This window comes from Nannobrachium achirus, assembly GCF_963921795.1.
Source record: "Nannobrachium achirus genome assembly, chromosome: 7".
Taxonomy (NCBI): domain Eukaryota; kingdom Metazoa; phylum Chordata; class Actinopteri; order Myctophiformes; family Myctophidae; genus Nannobrachium; species Nannobrachium achirus.
The window spans coordinates 45,342,188-45,361,446 of record NC_137816.1 but is presented as its reverse complement, the minus strand read 5'-3'; the positions used below and the strand labels follow the sequence as shown (position 1 = coordinate 45,361,446).

At 41.9% G+C, this 19,259-nt stretch overlaps 1 protein-coding gene across 1 annotated transcript in view; it reads left to right on the top strand.

The window, feature by feature from the left end:
• Positions 1 to 19,259, top strand: part of fbn1 (fibrillin 1) — a 125,768-nt gene that overhangs the window by 40,227 nt on the left and 66,282 nt on the right. Inside the window, exons 15-24 of the mRNA XM_080730725.1 lie at positions 210 to 332; positions 2,253 to 2,375; positions 2,942 to 3,094; positions 4,024 to 4,077; positions 4,761 to 4,886; positions 6,041 to 6,166; positions 6,789 to 6,908; positions 17,644 to 17,781; positions 18,204 to 18,254; positions 18,718 to 18,843. Coding sequence (XP_080586851.1) covers positions 210 to 332; positions 2,253 to 2,375; positions 2,942 to 3,094; positions 4,024 to 4,077; positions 4,761 to 4,886; positions 6,041 to 6,166; positions 6,789 to 6,908; positions 17,644 to 17,781; positions 18,204 to 18,254; positions 18,718 to 18,843 — 1,140 coding nt within the window. The remainder of the gene's footprint in view (positions 1 to 209; positions 333 to 2,252; positions 2,376 to 2,941; positions 3,095 to 4,023; positions 4,078 to 4,760; positions 4,887 to 6,040; positions 6,167 to 6,788; positions 6,909 to 17,643; positions 17,782 to 18,203; positions 18,255 to 18,717; positions 18,844 to 19,259) is intronic.

Sequence of the window (19,259 nt, the reverse complement as noted above, 5' to 3'; positions counted from 1 at the left end):
TCAAGCAATGACGTAGTGTGTTTTAGCAGCGTCACATTTCTAGGATGGTTACCGTAAGTTGGCTAAGAAAATTACGCCTTTAATAAGTTAACACTGGGGAGATGTTGGTTAGAATCCATGCCAGCATGTTTCATTGCAGAAGTGGAATGAGCGAAGCTCTGTATTTTAGCCAAATTAAAATGGATCAATCTGTTTCTGTTCATCCCCAGACCTGGACGAATGTCTGATCAGGAACATGTGCCTGAACGGCTTGTGTATCAACGAAGATGGGAGCTTCAAATGTATCTGTAAACCTGGCTTCTTGCTGGACGCCAGCGGACGCATGTGTGTGGGTGAGTCTGTTGGTGGTACCACAGCCACACGTTATACTCTGTTGCAGTGTTTCTCAAAGTGGATTCCAGGGACTCTGTGGGTGTACTCTCTGACAGTGTACAAATGGAACCAAATGGACCCGTTAGGGTTCATTTGGTTCCATTTGTACACTGCCAGAGTTAAGGGGAGACCTTGAAATACTTCTCTATTATATACTTTATAGCACTGGTTCCCAAGCACTGGGTTGGGACCATTTGTGCGTCGCAGACGGATTTTTATGGGTCTCTCTGTTTTTTTGTATCCTACATTTAGTTTTTCAATTATTATTATTCAAAATATTTTCAAAAAAACATTACCAAAAATGTTTTAGATCTGCTGTTTTCACTAGTTTGGGTATAGTTTTCACTAGTTTGGGTCCCAGGCAGAGCTCACAACGATCTACAAGCTCACAACGTGGCATGAAGCGGCGTGTTGTGAGATTGTAGATCTGCTGTTTTCCCTAGTTTGGGTCCCAGGCAAATGTCTAATTTCTCTTTTGGGTCACAGGCTAAAAAGTTCGGGAACCACTGCTTTATAGCATATACACTGTATTATCTGCATTCATCAACTGTAACACAGAGCAAAATGTTTGCAAGGCAGATTGTTTTCGACCAGCGTGTTCAGCTAGGCTGGGAGGCGGCTACTTTGCTGGCGTGTTTGTGTTTCTATTATGTGCTCCTTAGCGCACGGAGCAAAAATCCCCCTAAAAAGCCCTGGAAAAATCCCCAAGCATCCTGGCAGGCCAGCTGGACATGTGGGGAATGGGGGCCCTACTTCTCTGAGAGGCACTACCAGACACCCCGCCCTGAACCTCCTCGTCGGTAGAAAACTAACGAGGATTTGCCCTGCCCTTGAATGTAAAGCAGCGTACGAACTGACTGACGTACCCAAAGACACGACGATTCCCCAAGACAACTCTCACTTTTACACATGCTATCAACCAAAAAAAAAAAGTTCTACGGCTTACTTCATGGATGACCCCAGAAATGTTTCATGGAAAGTTTTTATATAGTCTTTATTGTACCAAATATGGAACCATTTTAGGGGGCCATGTGGACATTTTCAGCCTCTAGCCTTTTGGTCCCATATAATGTAGAACCTTTTTTGTAAGTACACGACAGAAAACAACTCTAATTTGTATAATCGTCTGAACCACTCATGAACCACATACAGTAGCCACCGATGAAACGCTTGGTTGCATATGGTGACGGTACAATAAGGGAACATGTAGCCTACAATGAGGGCATATCAATCATGTTGTACCATGTGAATTTATAGACACAGACATAAGTCCTCAAGAGACTGACCTGGCTAAATCATGACTGAATAAATAAATAGAAGAAAATTGACTGGGCACACATGGTGCTGACATAGGCAGTCATTAATGACATGTGTAGTCTACAGGGGCCCTGACGACTTCTCCTTATACAGCTGACCTAAATCTCTTTTTGCCTTCCAACGCACCTAGACATAAGACGCACACACACGCACGCACACACACACACACACACACACACACACACACACACACACACACACACACACACACACACACACACACACACACACACACACATGCACGCACGCACGCACGCACACACACACACGCATACACACATCCATGCCATGTCTTCATACTCTCATTACAATAGTTGTTGTTGTAACACACAGACCCTGTTTTCTTAAGGTTGAGGTCATCGCCTTTGCAGTACTTGGCTGTACTTTCGAAAGTATCTCAGCACATCGATTAATATGGTGCATTGGCAATTGCCATTTCCTAGAGATCGACGCTTACTTACTCAGCACAATTAGTTTTTGCGCAACGGACATGTTGCAAGCTGTGTTGCGATGCTCTGTCACCCCAGGCTCCTAATGTTTGTCTTGTGTCTCCATCCTACCAGACATTGATGAATGCGAGACCCCCGGCATGTGCATGAATGGCCACTGCGTCAACACAGAGGGCTCCTTCCGCTGTGAGTGTATGCCCGGGCTGGCCGTGGGCCTGGACGGACGTGTCTGTGTCGGTGAGTAACGGTCCCATGCCGTGTCTTAAGTCCTCTCTGTCCTCAACCGATGATTTGTTAACTTGAGCATCTTGTACATTTCGGAGATAAGCGCAAATCATATTTTCCCACCGATAAAATATGCCAGACGAGATGCCAACGAGCGTGGCTTAGATACGGTATAATGATGTTCAGGCCCGTTTTTGTTTTATAACACTCGCGTTTCTCTTTGCCGCTCCAGACCCCCAGACAGGCCCTGAGATTTGTTTATACCCATTATTTCCAACATTCTCGCATTCCCCCATGACATTTCTTTGTGCATTGTGCAGGAAGTGTTGAAACTCTGTTCCCCTCTGTGTTTGGGTGAGTTTTGTTCAGGGTGATATCAGCGCAGGAGAATGCTCCAACTCCCTGGATATTCTGGAGAGAGAACAACTGTGTGTTTTTTTTCTCTCCTGTTTCCCCCAGTGTTGTTGTTTGTTTGGAGACAGTGACTCATGCCTTTCTCTCTGTCTCTCGCTCTCTCTCACTCTCTCTCTCTCACTCTCCCCTTTTCTCCCTTTTCCCTCTGCCCCGTCTGAAAACAGACACACACATGCGCAGCTCGTGTTATGGTGGGTACAAGCGGGGACAGTGTGTGAGACCCCTGTTTGGCGCAGTGACCAAGTCTGAGTGCTGCTGTGCCAGTACGGAATATGCCTTCGGAGAACCCTGCCAGCCCTGCCCTCCCAAAAGTTCTGGTATGGACGTTCATATCACTCCACCCCACTTAACACACACACACACACACACACACACACACACACACACACACACACACACACACACACACACACACACACACACACACACACACACACACACACACACACACACACACACAATTCAATTTTCAATTCAAAGGGCTTTATTGGCATGAGTAAACATACGTTTACATTTCCAAAGCAGAGCGCACTGAGCAAAAACAAACACACACACACACACACACACACACACACACACACACACACACACACACACACACACACACAGAGCGGAGTCTTAGTAGACTTGTGAAGATGTCTAAAGCCAACCCTTTATTAAAAATTACATTTTTATTTAAACTGCTGGCCCAACCTTACCCCAAAGCTAAACCTAAACCTAAACCACATCCTAACCCAATCCAAACCATAACCATAACCTTAATCGCAACCACACCTGACCCTAAACATAACCTTAACCCCTCACCCTCACCCTCACCCTAAACCTTACATACCCATTTATAACTCAAAAACTGCATTTCTTCCCAAAATCTTGACCATAAAAATGACCCTTTTCTCTTGGAAGAACAGAAGTTCCTCACAATTTGTCAAGTTTCACTTGACTTTTGGTTCTTGTATAGTCCCTCTGTGCACGTGCACACACGCACACACGTTAGCCAGTCACTTCTCATTAGGCCCACCAATTAAAGTCTCCATATCAAAAGACTCCGGTGCTCCCACCACATTAAGGAGACCAGTTTATATACATCCAGGCTAAATGAGAAAGCATGGAAATGGATAATAACATGGTATTAAATGTCCTGCTTTGAGATTTCTTTGGATTTTTGGCAAATGTGATATTTTCTCAAACACTATTATTTCATTTGGGTTTTTTATTAAACCTGCTGTGGTGTGTGTTTGCCTTGCAGCTGAGTTCCTGGCCTTGTGCCCTAATGACCTTGGCACAACTAGCGACAACAGAGGTACGTGTGTGTGTGTGTGTGTGTGTGTGTGTGTGTGTGTGTGTGTGTGTGTGTGTGTGTGTGTGTGTGTGTGTGTGCGTGTGCGTGCGTGCGTGCGTGCGTGCGTGTGTGTGTGTGTGTGTGTGTGTGTGTGTGAGCAAGTGTGTACATAAGCCATATGGGTGTGTGTGTGTCACAGTGAAATCCTGAGTGTTCATGTAAAACCGCTGAAAGTTAAACTAATACTAATATAATATAATTTTACTGCACATGAGATTTATGCTATTTTCAGGATGCGATGGATTTACTGTGATATCTATACAGATCAATCTCAGAAAATTAGAATATTTTGTAAAAGTAAAGATTCTTGAAACTATCATAATATTTCTTGAAACTTTTATAAATTGATTGCACATTCAGTGAATTATTCCAAACCTTTTTTTGTTAAGATTTTGAATTTTTATAGCATACAGCTCATGAATATCAAAAGTCCATATTTATAAATATTACAACATCACACGAGACCACTCAAAACAAGGATTTATAATGGAGAAATGTCAACCTTCTGAAGTAAGAGTTGCTTGAAGTCCAGTGGGAAGTTTCCGAAGTCAGTTATGATTTGGGGTTCTATGGCATCTGCGTTTTTACACAATATTCTAATGTTCTGATACTGATCTATAAGCCTTGTGGTTCCATCTCCTCAGACATTAATGAGTGCGCCTTGGACCCCGACATCTGCCAGAACGGCCAGTGCGAGAACATGCTGAGGACGTATAAATGCAACTGCAACGAAGGCTTTGAGGTGGACTCCTCTGGAAAAAACTGTGTCGGTATGTTACCCGCTGGACTCAGCCCCCGCTTGTAGTTTCAACAGGACTGCCGTCGGGTGGAAACCTTTATGTCCGGAACCGTTTTGTATTAATCGTTTAAAAAATGATTTAAACCAGCGAAAATAGTCGATCTACAAGCACACAACGCCTCGCACCGCGGGGCGTTGTGTGCTTGTAGATCAGCTATTTTCACTAGTCTTGTGCGACAGTCTTGTATGATGAAACAGGTCTTTACTTTACGAAAAAAACGCACGTATTTGAAACTACAAGGACGATATTGTCGTTGTCGGGTGAAAGCCTTGTATGTCCAAAACCGTTCGTTTTGTATTTATCATTTTAACCCTATAAGTGCCTATCCCGAACAAGTTCGGCTTTATTTCAATCCAATACAATATTTTATTTGCTATTTTACTTACCCCGAGCTGCTTGGAGCAACGTGGGTGGACCACCCTCGCTCGTCCAGCGCTAGCCAACGAGAGACGCTAGATGGTCCGACGATTTATTCCATTGAAAATGGTTTAAAATAAAGTTTAGAGCCCCCCAAAAAAACCTCAATATATACTGTCCATCCATGGTCCAGGCCAACACTCGGCCATACACGGGCCGTAGTCGCGCTAACGGCCGCATCGCGCCGCCCACTCCAATAATAAATCACATCTTTAGACAGGATTTTCTCCGGATTGTGTTCCCAGACCCAAAGAGAAAGTTTTTTGCGACTGAAATAGCTTTAGATCGGGCTTCTAAATGGGTTAGCATTTTGGCTACGTGTCAGCTAGCTTCCTCCTCTCGTCACCTATAGCATTGGCTGGAGTGAAATCCCAAGGCACTTGGGACAGTGTCGACAGAAGCTAGAGCGAAGGTCTATAGAGAAATTTCGGGCACTCTAGCGCCCCTTGTGGCCGGCGGCACTGCATGAGTTAAAAGTGAACGAAACTAGTGATAACAGCCGAAAATTCCATAACCGAAAAAATCGGCTGTTTTCACTACTTTTGTGCGACGGCCATGTATGATGAAGCAGAGCTTAGCTTTGTGAAAAAATTTACACATTTGAAAAGTGGAGATACGAGGTTTTTGCCCGACAACGACGATATGCAGGCTTGATAGCACAAAGAGCCATTGTACTGAGAGTCCTCACGTCCGTCTTCTTCCATCAGACATTGATGAATGCCTGGTCAACAGGCTGCTGTGTGACAACGGCCTCTGCAGGAACACCCCGGGCAGCTTCACCTGCCACTGCGGCACCGGGTTCCGCTTCGACTCCGAGACCAACGTCTGCGAAGGTCTGAGAGAGTCACACATTTGCTCCATCTCACTGTTACAGGGTTCCCACGGTCATGAAATTCCTGGAAATATTTTGAAATTAGAAAAAATATTTTTCCAGTACTTGGAAAAGTTTTGGAATTTATCAAGGGTCCTGGAAGGTCCTGGAAAAAATATCTATGCATTGTCTTTGGTTATTGATTTTGGTAATACCTCTGAAATGACAAATTAAACATGGGCCAAATTGTCAAATATTAGAGGCAGAAATTGTATAAATAGCAGATCTACATGCTCACAACGCCTCGCAAGATCGGCTATTTTCACAATAAAACTGTGTTATACAAAATTCCTCAACTCTTCAAATATGATTATTTCGGGGGTCACAGCCTGAAAAGGTTGAGAACCACTGGCATACACTACCTGTCTTTGGGCATTGCGCAATGCGCATAGTAGTAAGCGACTCGTTATTGAGCTGAATTATTGTTATATAGTAAAAAAATAAAGTTTTGGAAATTAATTGGTAAAAATGTGTGGGAACCCTGACTGTAACATTGCTTTACATTCTGTTATGATTAAACCTATGATGCATTAGGTGGTTAGCTGTATGATTACTGTATCCGTCTTGTCGCCTTCCTTCCGCAGACATCAACGAGTGCGAGTCGAGTCCGTGCGTGAACGGGGAGTGCCGGAACAGCGCCGGGTCATACGTGTGTCTTTGTTCGTCGGGCAGTACGCTGGACAGTTCGGGGCTGCAGTGTATAGGTAAGCAAGTATTGATTGTTTGCGAACAGTCAGATTTCTTTTCAACCTCTGGTGGTTCAGCAACTCACTAGATCCAGACTGCAGTATCTTGGTCTCAATGGCACTGCTCTATTTTTGTTCAGAATATATTTGTGACAGGTCTCACTTTGTTCTCCGTAACAATTGTTCATCAGACCACACAAAAAAAATGCAATTAATGTGTACCACAGGGGTCTGTGCTTGGTCCTATTCTTTTTTACCCTTTGTTACCCCTTGGTTCTTTACTCACACGTAAACCAAATGTCCGTTCCTATGCAGATGATACTGAGCTTTAAATCTAGATTAAGCCTAATACATGTAATCAGCTGGTGGAGCTGGAACAATGTCTTTCAATCTATAGTCATGTTTCCATAAACGTATTCGCATATAAGCAAATTATCAGAAATGCGCATTAAAGGACAACTTCAGTTTTTTACAACAAGGGTTCATATTTTAGATTGTAATTAAAGAATATAAAAGATGAGTGTTAAATTGATTTCATTTACTTCTTCCTATTGTTTTAGAGATTCTTATTTCAGTGGTTGGGGGCATGCGTACAAGTGGCTAAATGTGTCATTTTACAGAGGATAAGCCCATTCCCAAAATACAACGCAACCTTTCATAGTTGGAATGACTCATGGGGGCTAGAAGTGTTACTGTAAATAGCAATAAAGAAACTGCTGGCTTATTGTATCTAAAAAGACATATTTAGCCACTTGTACGCATGCCCCCATGCGTACGCATTCCCCACATTTTAGCATGGTAAACGCAATAAAACAATAGAACGAAGCAAATGAAAACATTTTCACACCCACTTTTTCTTTTCTCTTATTACAATCTAAAATATGAACCCTTGTTGTAAAAAAAACAAAGTTGTCCTTTAAGACAAAGCGAATTTAGCCTGCAGGTGTCATTCAAATTAGCGAATGACACCTGCAGGTGTCATTCGCTAATTTACGAATACGGTGAGCCCACTCAGCACGGCCCAGCTGAACACAGCGAAGCGCTCCCTACCTCCTTGCCCACCACTGGTTCTGTCGGAGGCTGTCTTTGCACAACAGTCTGTAAAGAGCTACAGCTGGCAGCCTGGCACGTTGTGAAAACGGGAGGAATTTACACACGGTCTGTGTCACTCCGTGTGTAACAACCGGTTTGTTTTGTGGGCTAACGCTATACAATGGACGTTAAGCGGCAGGGGAAAGTGTTAACTTGGAGGACGATGGACCAGAATGTCATAATTTATTCGCATTTATTGGCTGACCTGTTTCCATTCACTAATACGGATTTCATTTTTTCGATAAAGCCTCAAGATCCACGTCCTCCAATTGCATAAAGGTTTTTGCGGATAATGAAAGTTTATTCGCATTTTGAAGTGTTTCCATAAAAAGATTTATGCATTAAGAGGCTTTATGGAAACACCACTATTGTCATCAAACCTTTTACATGCTGAAAAAAATGAAGTGTTAGTTCATGGATCAGATCGGATAAGAGACCAATCAGTAATCTCACTCTAAATTTAGCCCGGTTCCACAATTTCACAAAGCTCTACTGTTCGAAATCTCAGTGTCCTATTGAACCCAAATCTCTCTTTTAAGAACCCACTCAACGCGACATTACAAAGACTGCTTTTGTATCATCTAGTCTAGACTGCTGTGACACTCTACCAACAAATGATAACTCATACAAAACACTGCTGCCAGGATATTAACCATGACAAGAAAATGTGATCATATCACCCCTGTGAATATTAGCAGGTAGCAGAGTTTTGATTGAATACTTTATTAAGACTTTGCAAAAAAGTACAGGGGTTTATACAACTAATAAGACGCCTCATGGCCACATGCCACAGTGATGTGGACATCAGGGTTGTGGACATCAGGGATCTCCATATATGGGCATAAAAGGGATTTGTTCCCCTGGCATCACGGGGATCTCCATATCTCCATATATGGGCATAAAAGGGATTTGTTCCCCCTGGCATCACAGGGATACAGTGGTTCACAGAAAATTGAGTCGCCTCAGGTATCTGTAGGTACCTCTGGACACCCACCGGTCTCTCTGGAGATGGGAGTGTCTAAAAATAGGAGGCCGTCCTTTCAGCTTATCTTCTGCAATACAGTCAAGTGACACTAGATGGCATAGCAGAGCAATTAGTTTAACTATTTTGCTGGGGATTGAAATGAATTGAAATGAACCACAGAAGAGACTACTGTAGATACTAGAGAGTAATTATACTTTAAATGGTGTAAAAATACATTTTGGCATAGGACTTTTTCATTAAATGTTAATTAAATGTCTCATTTGTATTTGTAAGGGTCCATTTAAAACTGGCTATGGGACTAAAACGGATAATTATAAAGTTAACAGTTCACATGACAATGAGCTTATTACCAGCACTTAATAACAGTTCCACTGTTTCAGAGAGAGCATGTTTCATTATGGAAAAGCTCTGCTGTTCGCTTGTCTGTCTTTGTTTCCTTGTTGGTTTGAAAACATGTGTCTACCCATGTTTTTCTTAGATTAGCCAACTAATTCTACTATTTCTTTGCATTTGATGTAATTGGTGTTGGTGTAATGATGTATTACCTAAGTTCTAAGAATTACTTGAGTTCAATGTTGAGGTATTTGTATTTTACTTTAGTATTTACAAATTCAATTTGGTGGTCATTACTTCACAGTGTCTATATATCATTGATTACTGCACCTCTCAGTTCTCAATTATAAACATTTATAATCATGTAGTCCAGGGGGCGCCTGAGGGATTGAGCATACAGTTATGAGAGCACTGGCCAAACTGCATTCCTGGCACTCAGCCGATATCACACGTCGGCTTTGTCCCTTTCAATGTGAGCAGGGCGTCACCCAGCGTCAAAGCCCGCCTCCACATCCTGGCTGTCTGCAAAGGCTGTATGTCTACTCGTGATGTAGCTCTACTGTAGCCTATACAGTATTCTACCCCCACCTCCAAAATAATAAAAAAAAATCTCAACTGAACTGTGTCATGTTCCCAGCCTACATAGGCCTATACTGTGTATTTACCCTTCAACTATAAAATATATATTGTTTTTAATGAGACATGCTTTGTAATTAGGCTATGCTCCCAAATCCATATTATTATCGTCTGTTCGCATATTTCAATGAGTCCCGCAAAAGGAGGTTTTTAGCGAGGTGAAGTGAAACACCAACAAAAGTCACCTGGAAGATGAAGGTCGGAACATTTATAGCCTATGGAGCATATTTCTGGACATTATCTACGGGGATGGGCTATTTCTCTATCAAAATAACAACTTTTCTAGTGTTATTTCTTATCCTGGTAAACATCATGGGTCTGTCTGACAGACAGTGTGGTGAAACAACTGAAAGAAGATCACCAGGCAGCTCTCGAAGAACACCAGATGGAAATGCAGGGAGTGAGGCAAAGCATTAGGGACACAGCACGAAACACGCAGATTGCAGAGGAACATGCTGCATTAGATCTGGCACACAGAGAGCGTGACCTGAGAGAGAGAGAGGAGCTGTTGAGGCAGAGAGTGGCTGATATTGATTCAGCGACGACACCAACGCAGTCACTGGTTAACGAAAGCTATTGGAAACTGAAATGGCAAGAAGGTGAAATGGAGAAAAGGTTCATTGAGAGAGAAAGACAGTTGGAAAAACAGATGGAAGAGAGAGGAAGACTGTGGGAAGAGAAGGAGAAACGGTCAGCACAGAGAGAGGCGGCAGTCGAGGAGAGAGAGAGACAGATAGAGCAGAGAGAAGTGTCCCTTGATGCGACTACAGTGTTACCAAAACAGCTGGCAGACATACAACTGTGTCAAATATCGCAACATCAACAAGCCGAAATCAGTCGCTTACTTCAACTGGAAAATGGTAACCGTCCAGCACGCTATGCCGATCTGCTGTTCAGCTATGTTACGCCTTTGCATATGTATCATTCTTGGGTGAAAAGAGCTAACTGGTACGGCACTGGGGTGAAATCTATACTTCCACAGAACCTGAAAGAATTTATTTTAAACTGTTGCCAAGAAAGGTTCTATTCCGATGTCCCCGAAATGACTGCTGCAGCAAGGCAATCAATTGTTACCAAGATTAACGATGTTCTCCGTAAAAGACGAGATTGGACTAACCGAGTCTGATTGTTTTCGATTCACATAGGCAACATTTGATTGTATGTGCCATGTTAAACTTCGCAAAGATAAGCAGATGAAGGTTAGACAGACTGAAACGTTTTTATTCACAGTAAAACATTGTAATTGTAATTGCATTTGAAGACTGAACTGTATCTGTTGCCTACTGCCTTGTTTCCAAATAAAGAACAAATTCAATTTAACATGTTTGATTTTTTTTTTCCAAGGATACAGTTTAATGCTGAGAGAGAGAATGACCAAAATGAACCATACCTTGCTTATTATACTGTATAGCTTTTTACTTGCCTTTAATTGGCTTGAACTAAAACATAGATAAGGGGGGGGGGGGGGGTTCTCAAATAATAATTTGATTATCAGGGGGGACCATTACTTTTTTATTTTGGCTGGAGGGGGGTCATGCTACTTTAATTTGTTGAATTTTGTATTAAAAAATGTTTTCTTTTGTTATTTTTCATACGTGTTTACTCCCATATATTTATCAAGTTCCCCCTGATTAACTTGGTATATTCCGCTTCTGTAAATCTCCCCACAAGAAACGCGCACTATAGGCTAAAATACCCTATAGCCTATAACGTTCTCTACAATAAGTAATTGTAGATGATAGTTATATCTATCAAATATGGTTTTATATAGCAAATCAATGTCGCACTGTAGATCAGCCAACGTTTTTTTTCATAATTAGGACGGTGCTTGCTACAATGTCTTTTATAAAGACAGTTGGAAAATGGTAGAATGACACTGTTCTTAACAAATCACCAATATTGTATGAGGAAAAAAAGGCTGCTGCCGTCTGCATTATATAAGCTTGTTTAGAATGTCGGTCTTCGGGCCGAGCCGGTCTCCAATTGTCAATTATGTATCGGGTTTGGGCTCTGTCCGGGCTGAAATTCTGTCGGGCTGGGTTGGGCCGGGCTCACTTTTTTAGGCCCGATTTAAGCTCTACGGGAAGAGGTGACGTTTTATTTGTTTTAATGGCTTCATAATTGACCGAGCCATGATGAACTTAAACCAGAAGAACAAAACGTAATCCTCGCTCGCTCGCTTTCTCTCTCCATCTCTCTGTCGCTCTGTTCCAAATCATGTCCAAATGGAATACCACGGCCCCATAATGAGGAAATGTATTTGGCGTGGGAGAGTGTCGTCAGGGTCCCTGCACTGTTATTATTATTATTATAGGAAAGGTCTCGTTTTGGTTAAGTTGTGTCTTTTTCGTTTCCTTATATTTAGCTTATTATTATTATGTCACGTTTGTGTTATTTTTGGGACAGTGTGTGAACCAATTATTTTGTAATTGTTTGTGAGTAATGACGATTGGCTGGTGACTCTTGAGGTAACTTCTTTATATACAAACCAGGAACTTTCAAATGTAAATGTCACAATAGTCTACTTGTTATCCTGCTGTTCTTATTTCAATATTAATTATTAGTGAAAGTTAGATGAAGTTAGAACTCAACTGCTCTGCTGCTGAGTGAGCAAGCCGATCGAGGCGCGATCGTCTATGGGCGGGATCAGCAAGGCCGTCAGTGATGAAAAAAAGTACTCACATGTTTTCCTTAAGTAAAAGTAGAAATACTCTTTTAGAAATCCCATGTTCAAAATATAAGCCTTAATTGGCTTGAGTAATGACGTTTTGGTATCAAAATGTAGGCTGTATAAAGAAAACGGAGCCTATAGTCTAGTCATTTCACAAATGTAGCCTACCATTTGTAGATTATACAAATATTTGAGCAGATTAAGCAATATTGTGAGCTTGTATTTTCAAATGGCCTAAATGTAGGGCTGAAGTGGTTGTATGCCTTTATAGCCTAATAATCGAAATTTGCAAAGTATCTAACTGTTTTCAAAAGATTGTAGTGGAATAAAAATAGCCTACTCGAGTAAATGTACTCAGTACACCAATGAAGCCTGCGTGTGCCGTCAATTCAACACGGGCGGACAATAGAACTGGTTCAACATGTTTGGCACAGATACTTGTGTATTGGAAGCAATTAGCTTGTCTAGAGCAGGGCTACTCAACTTGAGATGGCTCAGGGGCCACTCAGCAAAATACCAAAAGTCCAAAGGGCCGCAAGCTAAAAATGACGGTCCTATTTTGGACGTTTACATTGATTTTGTACAGTACACAGTCTAATAATTAAGGAAACGCACAGAAAACAGCCACATTTCCATAAGCCAGGCCAAACCTCATTGAACCAAAAGATTGTCATGGATGGAATGATGAAATTGATGACATTTGAATTTTTTATCAAATTAGGCTTTATTCACAAAATGTGAAGTGAAAATGAACAGTTCTGGTTCAACCTTTTTGTAACCTCCCCTGTGTCTGGGTATGCAAAGCTAGTGAACTTTGGCAATGTTAAGGTATGTTTTCTCATGCCACTAACACTCCTTTTCATTAATAGGACAGATTTAAAATAAATAAACGTTTATACTTATTATTCAATCACTCAAACCCCAGCATCCCTATTCTTGGGGGACATAGCCGATCTACAAGCTCACCACAAGATGCATTGTGAGCTTGTAGATCGGCTATTTTTGGTGAAGAGAGTTATTGTATGGAAAAATAACTCAAGTACAGTTCAACTCCCCCTCAGATGCACTGTACTTGTAAAACAGTTTGATGCTTTGAGCTTTGTAAAACACAACAGCTCGTTGGAGGAGATTTGTGTTAATAAGCATAGTTCCTTGGCTGCAGCGCGATCTGTTGGAATGCTTGCACTGTCGGTGCCATAGAGTTATAGTCGGAGCTGACTGGCGGAGTCGCGGAGGGAGAGACAAGCAGCGGAGACAAGGGCTAGGTCTTCATTAGACTGAAACATGACGATCGCGGGATTCGCTGCCGTTCATATCGCACGACCGTCATGCGTCTCCGCTCCAGTGAGCCCGACTGTGGTTGTCTGCTGCAAAATCTCCGCATATTTGTCTGTCTGACTGTCTCATTGTACTGTAGCTCTAGTGTAGTCGCCTGCATCTCTGCACTGCTACTGCATTTGCTTCCTGACTCTTATCCCTAACTACGGAGTGCACCGAGGGTCAAACATCACCGCGTTTTGCGTTTCGCGTTAACTTTGACAGGCTTAGAAAAATCATATTTTTTTTGGCATGATCATGACGGGCCGCACAGACATGCGGAAAGGGCCGCATGCGGGCCGCGGGCCGCGGGTTGAGTAGCACTGGTCTAGAGGGTCGCCTATATGGTCAGCTGCTCCCCCTCCAACCGTCCTACTGTATATGTTCCATGTGATGTTCTCCCTTATAGACTGTTTTTATTTAATTTTTTGACACTTGCTTTGGCAATGTAAACGTATGTTTTCTCACAAAATGTCATGATTACCGAAAAGTATTGAAAAACAGTGTGGTAAATAATAGTTTGACATTTTAACTTGACCTTTCACTCTGTAATTAGAAAGGGACCCTTTCACAAAAGCAAAAGCGATTGGTCATGTCAGAGGCTTGGTTCTCAAAAACCTCCTCGCTGTCACATCTTCTTCTGAGACGTTGACATTTACCAGAAGAGGAGGAATGGAGAAGGATTTCTACAGGCATTAGGCCTACATTTATGACCATGATGGCATTACATTATTATTATTAAACCACAATCAAATGTTTGTCCAGGTGTCTGGGACAACTAATACATCTTTATGAACAACTTTATGAGGCTATTGGAAAAATGTTGCCTACTGCCTTGTTTCCAAATAAAGAACAATTTCAATTGAACATGTGAACAAAAGTTGTGTCTTTTTCGTTTCCTTATATTTAGCTTATTATTATTATGTCACGTTTATGTTGTTTTGGGACAGTGTGTGAACCAATTATTTTGTAATTGTTTGTGTCACAACGTTCTGTCATTTGATGACTTCTCCGCCTCTCTCTCTCTCTCTCTCTCTCTCTCTCTCTCTCTCTCTCTCTCTCTCTCTCTCTCTCTCTCTCTCTCTCCCAGCCCTAGAATATATATATACATACAGTATATAGTATCAAAATCAGCTTACAGTTTTTTTTCGATTGCTAAAACACATTTTTTTTAAATTTGGCACAATTTTCACAACCTTTACTTCTGTCCCCAATCGCTTGACTCAATTTGTTACTACTTTAGATTTCCTTATCATATTAGACTCTGACTTTCCTTCTTTACACTCTGATGTAAATTTCACATCACCTTGTTGTCAAAACACAAGACACACTTTTCAGGTTTGCACACACTTCTCACATAAAATCTCATAGCATCAATCCACAACACACAAATATTCAAATCTCTAAACTTTCGGGTCAGGCGAGCAATTCAGAGCCAGGTCCCACTGCTTCAGGCCATGGAGGAGGCTTATGGAGATGTGGGCTTTGAGGCCTGTCAGGGCTTCATGCGGCACTCTAGGCCAGGGGTTTTCAAAGTGGGTGATGGGGCACCCTGGGGTGCCACGACGGCAGTCCAGGGGTGCCGCGAGATCATTTGATAATATTTTGAATTTATTTGGACACTTGAAAAAATATTATTTATTATATAAAGTACAAAGTTATTTTCAGTCAGTTCTAACCAAAATGGCTATTATGTAATGGCTCAATGTTTTCCTCGCAACATAATCACTAAAATATCGTCACTGTCGGGCAGAAAACTTGTATCTCCAAGTTTCAAATGTGTACGGCTTTTGGTAAAGAAAAGCCATGCTACATCATACAAGACTGTCGCACAAAACTATTGAAAACAGCCGATCTACAAGCACACAACGCGTTGTGGGCTTGTTTGGAGTGTTTGGGGGTAAACGTTTAGACCTACAGTCAATAAAATGTTTTGTCTGCATATTTGTGTGCTGTTTTATGTTTGTCTATGAGAGAAGTGGGCATACACTGGGTCATTTTACAAAAAGGGAATTGGTTCATTTACCAGAGTAATTGACATTCATTCAGTGTGTTCCATTTCGACAATTGTGTTTTCAATTTTGCTCTTCAGTGTTCTGTTCATGCTTGGTAGTGTTCAGCCAAAAGCTAGTTGTGTTTATTCAATGAATGCATGTGTGTGTCATGTGAAAATATGGCTGTGTTTACCAAATGAAAACACGAGTTCCATTTTGTGAACATGTTAAGAGATTTGATGGCAAAGAGTTGTTTTGCAAAGGGATCTTCAACGTTTTCAGATCAAGGACCCCTTAGTTGAGAGAGAGATGAAGCAGGGACCCCCACAACCCTTTGTACCTCAACCTCTGTGCTTACTGCTTAGTATGCTCTTTTTTCCCCTCCACACCTAAAGTATTTGCCGAAAATAGCCAATCTGCAAGCTCACAACACTTTGCAGTGTGAGGTGTTGTGAGCTTGTAGATCTGCTATTTTTGAAAAATTGTGAAAATGAGTGCAAGTCTTTGAATATCTTTGACCCGATCTTTGACCCGACTTCTAAATCCTTCCTCTAAAATCGAAATCATGCTGTTCTCAAACCTTTTCATGTGAAGGACCCCCAAAATTACAGGTATTTGGCCACGGACCCCCCATCTCAAAATATGTTATTCCAGGGACCCCCCAGAAGCAAATATTTGAGTTACAAATGTTCGCTTTTAAGTAGATATATTCAAAGACTTGACATGATTTAAAAAAAATAGCAGATCTACATGTGCTTGTATATTTGCTATTTTTCAATAGTTAAAGCAGTCAATAATCCTAGGCCTAAATGGGTTAAACAAATAATTACAATTTGAGTGCAAAAATAACTTGAAAAGAAACTATTTACAAGCTCACAATGCAGGTAGAGATAACAAGTAACCAACAAGTAATAGACTCGAATAGTCGACTCATATTGAAGAATCGCCACCCCGTGGCTGAACAGCCACACTACACGTTGAAATAAAATATCACATTTCTAGGGGGCGCGGCTAAGAATTTGGAGGCGTGTTTGACAGAGGTACCTCTAGGCACCTCTTGACACCTCTAGGTGTCATTTTAGACTTGGCGACGCTAAATGTTGTAACCCACTGTATCTGTAACAGGGTATCATTAATATTGATGACATCAGGGAACTCCATACTGTATATGGGCATAAAAGGGATTCTGTTAGTGTGACATCACATTGAAGCCAGAGCGTGATGTCAGAGCGGCAAGCCCATTCTGGTAGAGTGGTTCCCCTGACATCACAGTGACATTAGAGCATGATGTCAGAGCGGCACAGTTTTTACCCCTTTTTGTGCCGAATCTGGGGGAATGAGATCAGCTCACTCGGGTGTTTCTCACTATTTTTAAGTAGTTTGACCGGTAGTATGAGCACTGGTCTCTTGAGTATCTTAAAAGAAAGAATGTTATCTAAAATACCACCCAGATAAGTAATCTTTTTTTTGCCTCTGCGCTCGGAGCGAAGGGATTTTATTCTTGGTCCGAGACCAGGAAAGCCAAGTCATCCATCAACAAGAACAAATTGCAGTCTCATGATGATGTCATGTTGTTAATGTAAATTGCACTAATTTGTTTTATTGTTGCTTTGTGTTTATGTACGGCCCTTAGGGACATACATGTTTTGTGATATCGGGCTGGAATAACATTTGACTTGACTTGACTTCTCTACATCCCTTTAAAAAAAAACAAAAAAACAACAGAGACCAGTAAGGGAACCTGTTGGCTGAAGATAGTGAACGACCGCTGTGAGGTCAACATCAACGGTGCCACCCTGAAGTCCCACTGCTGCTCCACTCTGGGCGAGGCCTGGGGCAGTCCGTGTGCCCGCTGCGAACGAGGTGACTCAAACATTTCAAATACCTTATTACATGTCCTTGTTGTCGGACGGAAACCTTCTATGACCAAAACCGTTCAATTTCTATCTATCATTTTAAAAATGATTTAAAATTGTGAAAATACACTGTATACATAATTTGGCTCTCTTTGGCAGAAACCTCTCATCTCCATATTATAACTTTTAATAAAGTTTTCTTTCGTAAATTAATGCCCTACTTGATCACGCTACTGTACAGCGTCACACAAAAGCAACAAAAAGTAGCAGATCCACAAGCTTGAAAGATGACGCAAATTTGAATGCTGAGAAGTAACCGTTTTGGACATAAGAGAGAACGCGACAGAGATGACGTACATACTGCATTTTGTCACTATACCAACACCCTTCTTGTCTGACTCAATACTGACTGCATGCTTTCCTTTCTAGATCCATTCTGCAGTAAGGGATATGCCAGAGTCAAAGGGAATGTGTGTGAAGGTAAGGCCTGCCATATTGTTGTACTGTGGTTCTAATTAGGGATGATGCCGATCGATCGGCAATGGCTGGGATCGGCCTGATATGACTAGCTGTGATCGGTGTTGATCGGTGATTTCGATCAAAAGGTAAACTCGCCAATCAATGGTGTATTATATATATATATATAGTGTCACTCTCTGACATGGTTTGTTTATCGCCTTGAAAATAATGAAGGGCAGACAATATTGCCATCAGTGATTGATCGATATCGGGTGATCAGACTTAGGTGATAGGTGTTCGGTTCCAAAAAACCTGATCGCCTTCCGCCTTCAGCCTTCCACCGCCCAGGCGACTATGATCCCGGCTTAACTGGTTAATTATTCTAATTTGGTTTGGCTCTGTAATGACTCTGTGATAAAGTGAACTCCTGTATTAAAGCACATGGGATTGATGAGGAACTGTTTCTGCTTGGTATGACCATCAGATGTGGATGAGTGTGAGGTGTTCCCCGGGGTGTGTGTCAACGGCAAGTGCGTCAACACGCAGGGCTCCTTCATCTGCCAGTGCCCCACTGGCATGACTGTCGATGCCAGTGGCAGGACATGCATTGGTGGGTATTGTGTGTGTATTATTTGTGGATGTATTTGGGTTGTCTTTGCGCAAGCACGTGTGTACTGTATCTAGCCATAAATCATAACCCTTGAAGACGTTCTCTCTACAAGAGTTATAACAGCGAGAGGGGGAGGACGGTCGGTGAGGCCGTTTGGTTCTGTAACTGCTCAAAACATGCACAAATCCAAAATATAAGGTGCTTCCCTTCTTGGTCCAAGTGTTCTCTATCTATTCGCAACCTCCTCAAAATAAAAGTTCTCTACAAGGGTTATGATTTATGGCTATACTGTATCAAAGGAGTGGAAAAAGCAGCTCACCAAAATGAAGATGCAAGACATGCTCAAATGCAGTGTTCCATTTTATTCTGAACGCTAACGCGTTTCGGCCGAAGCCTTCGTCAGAGCAGGTTAAAGT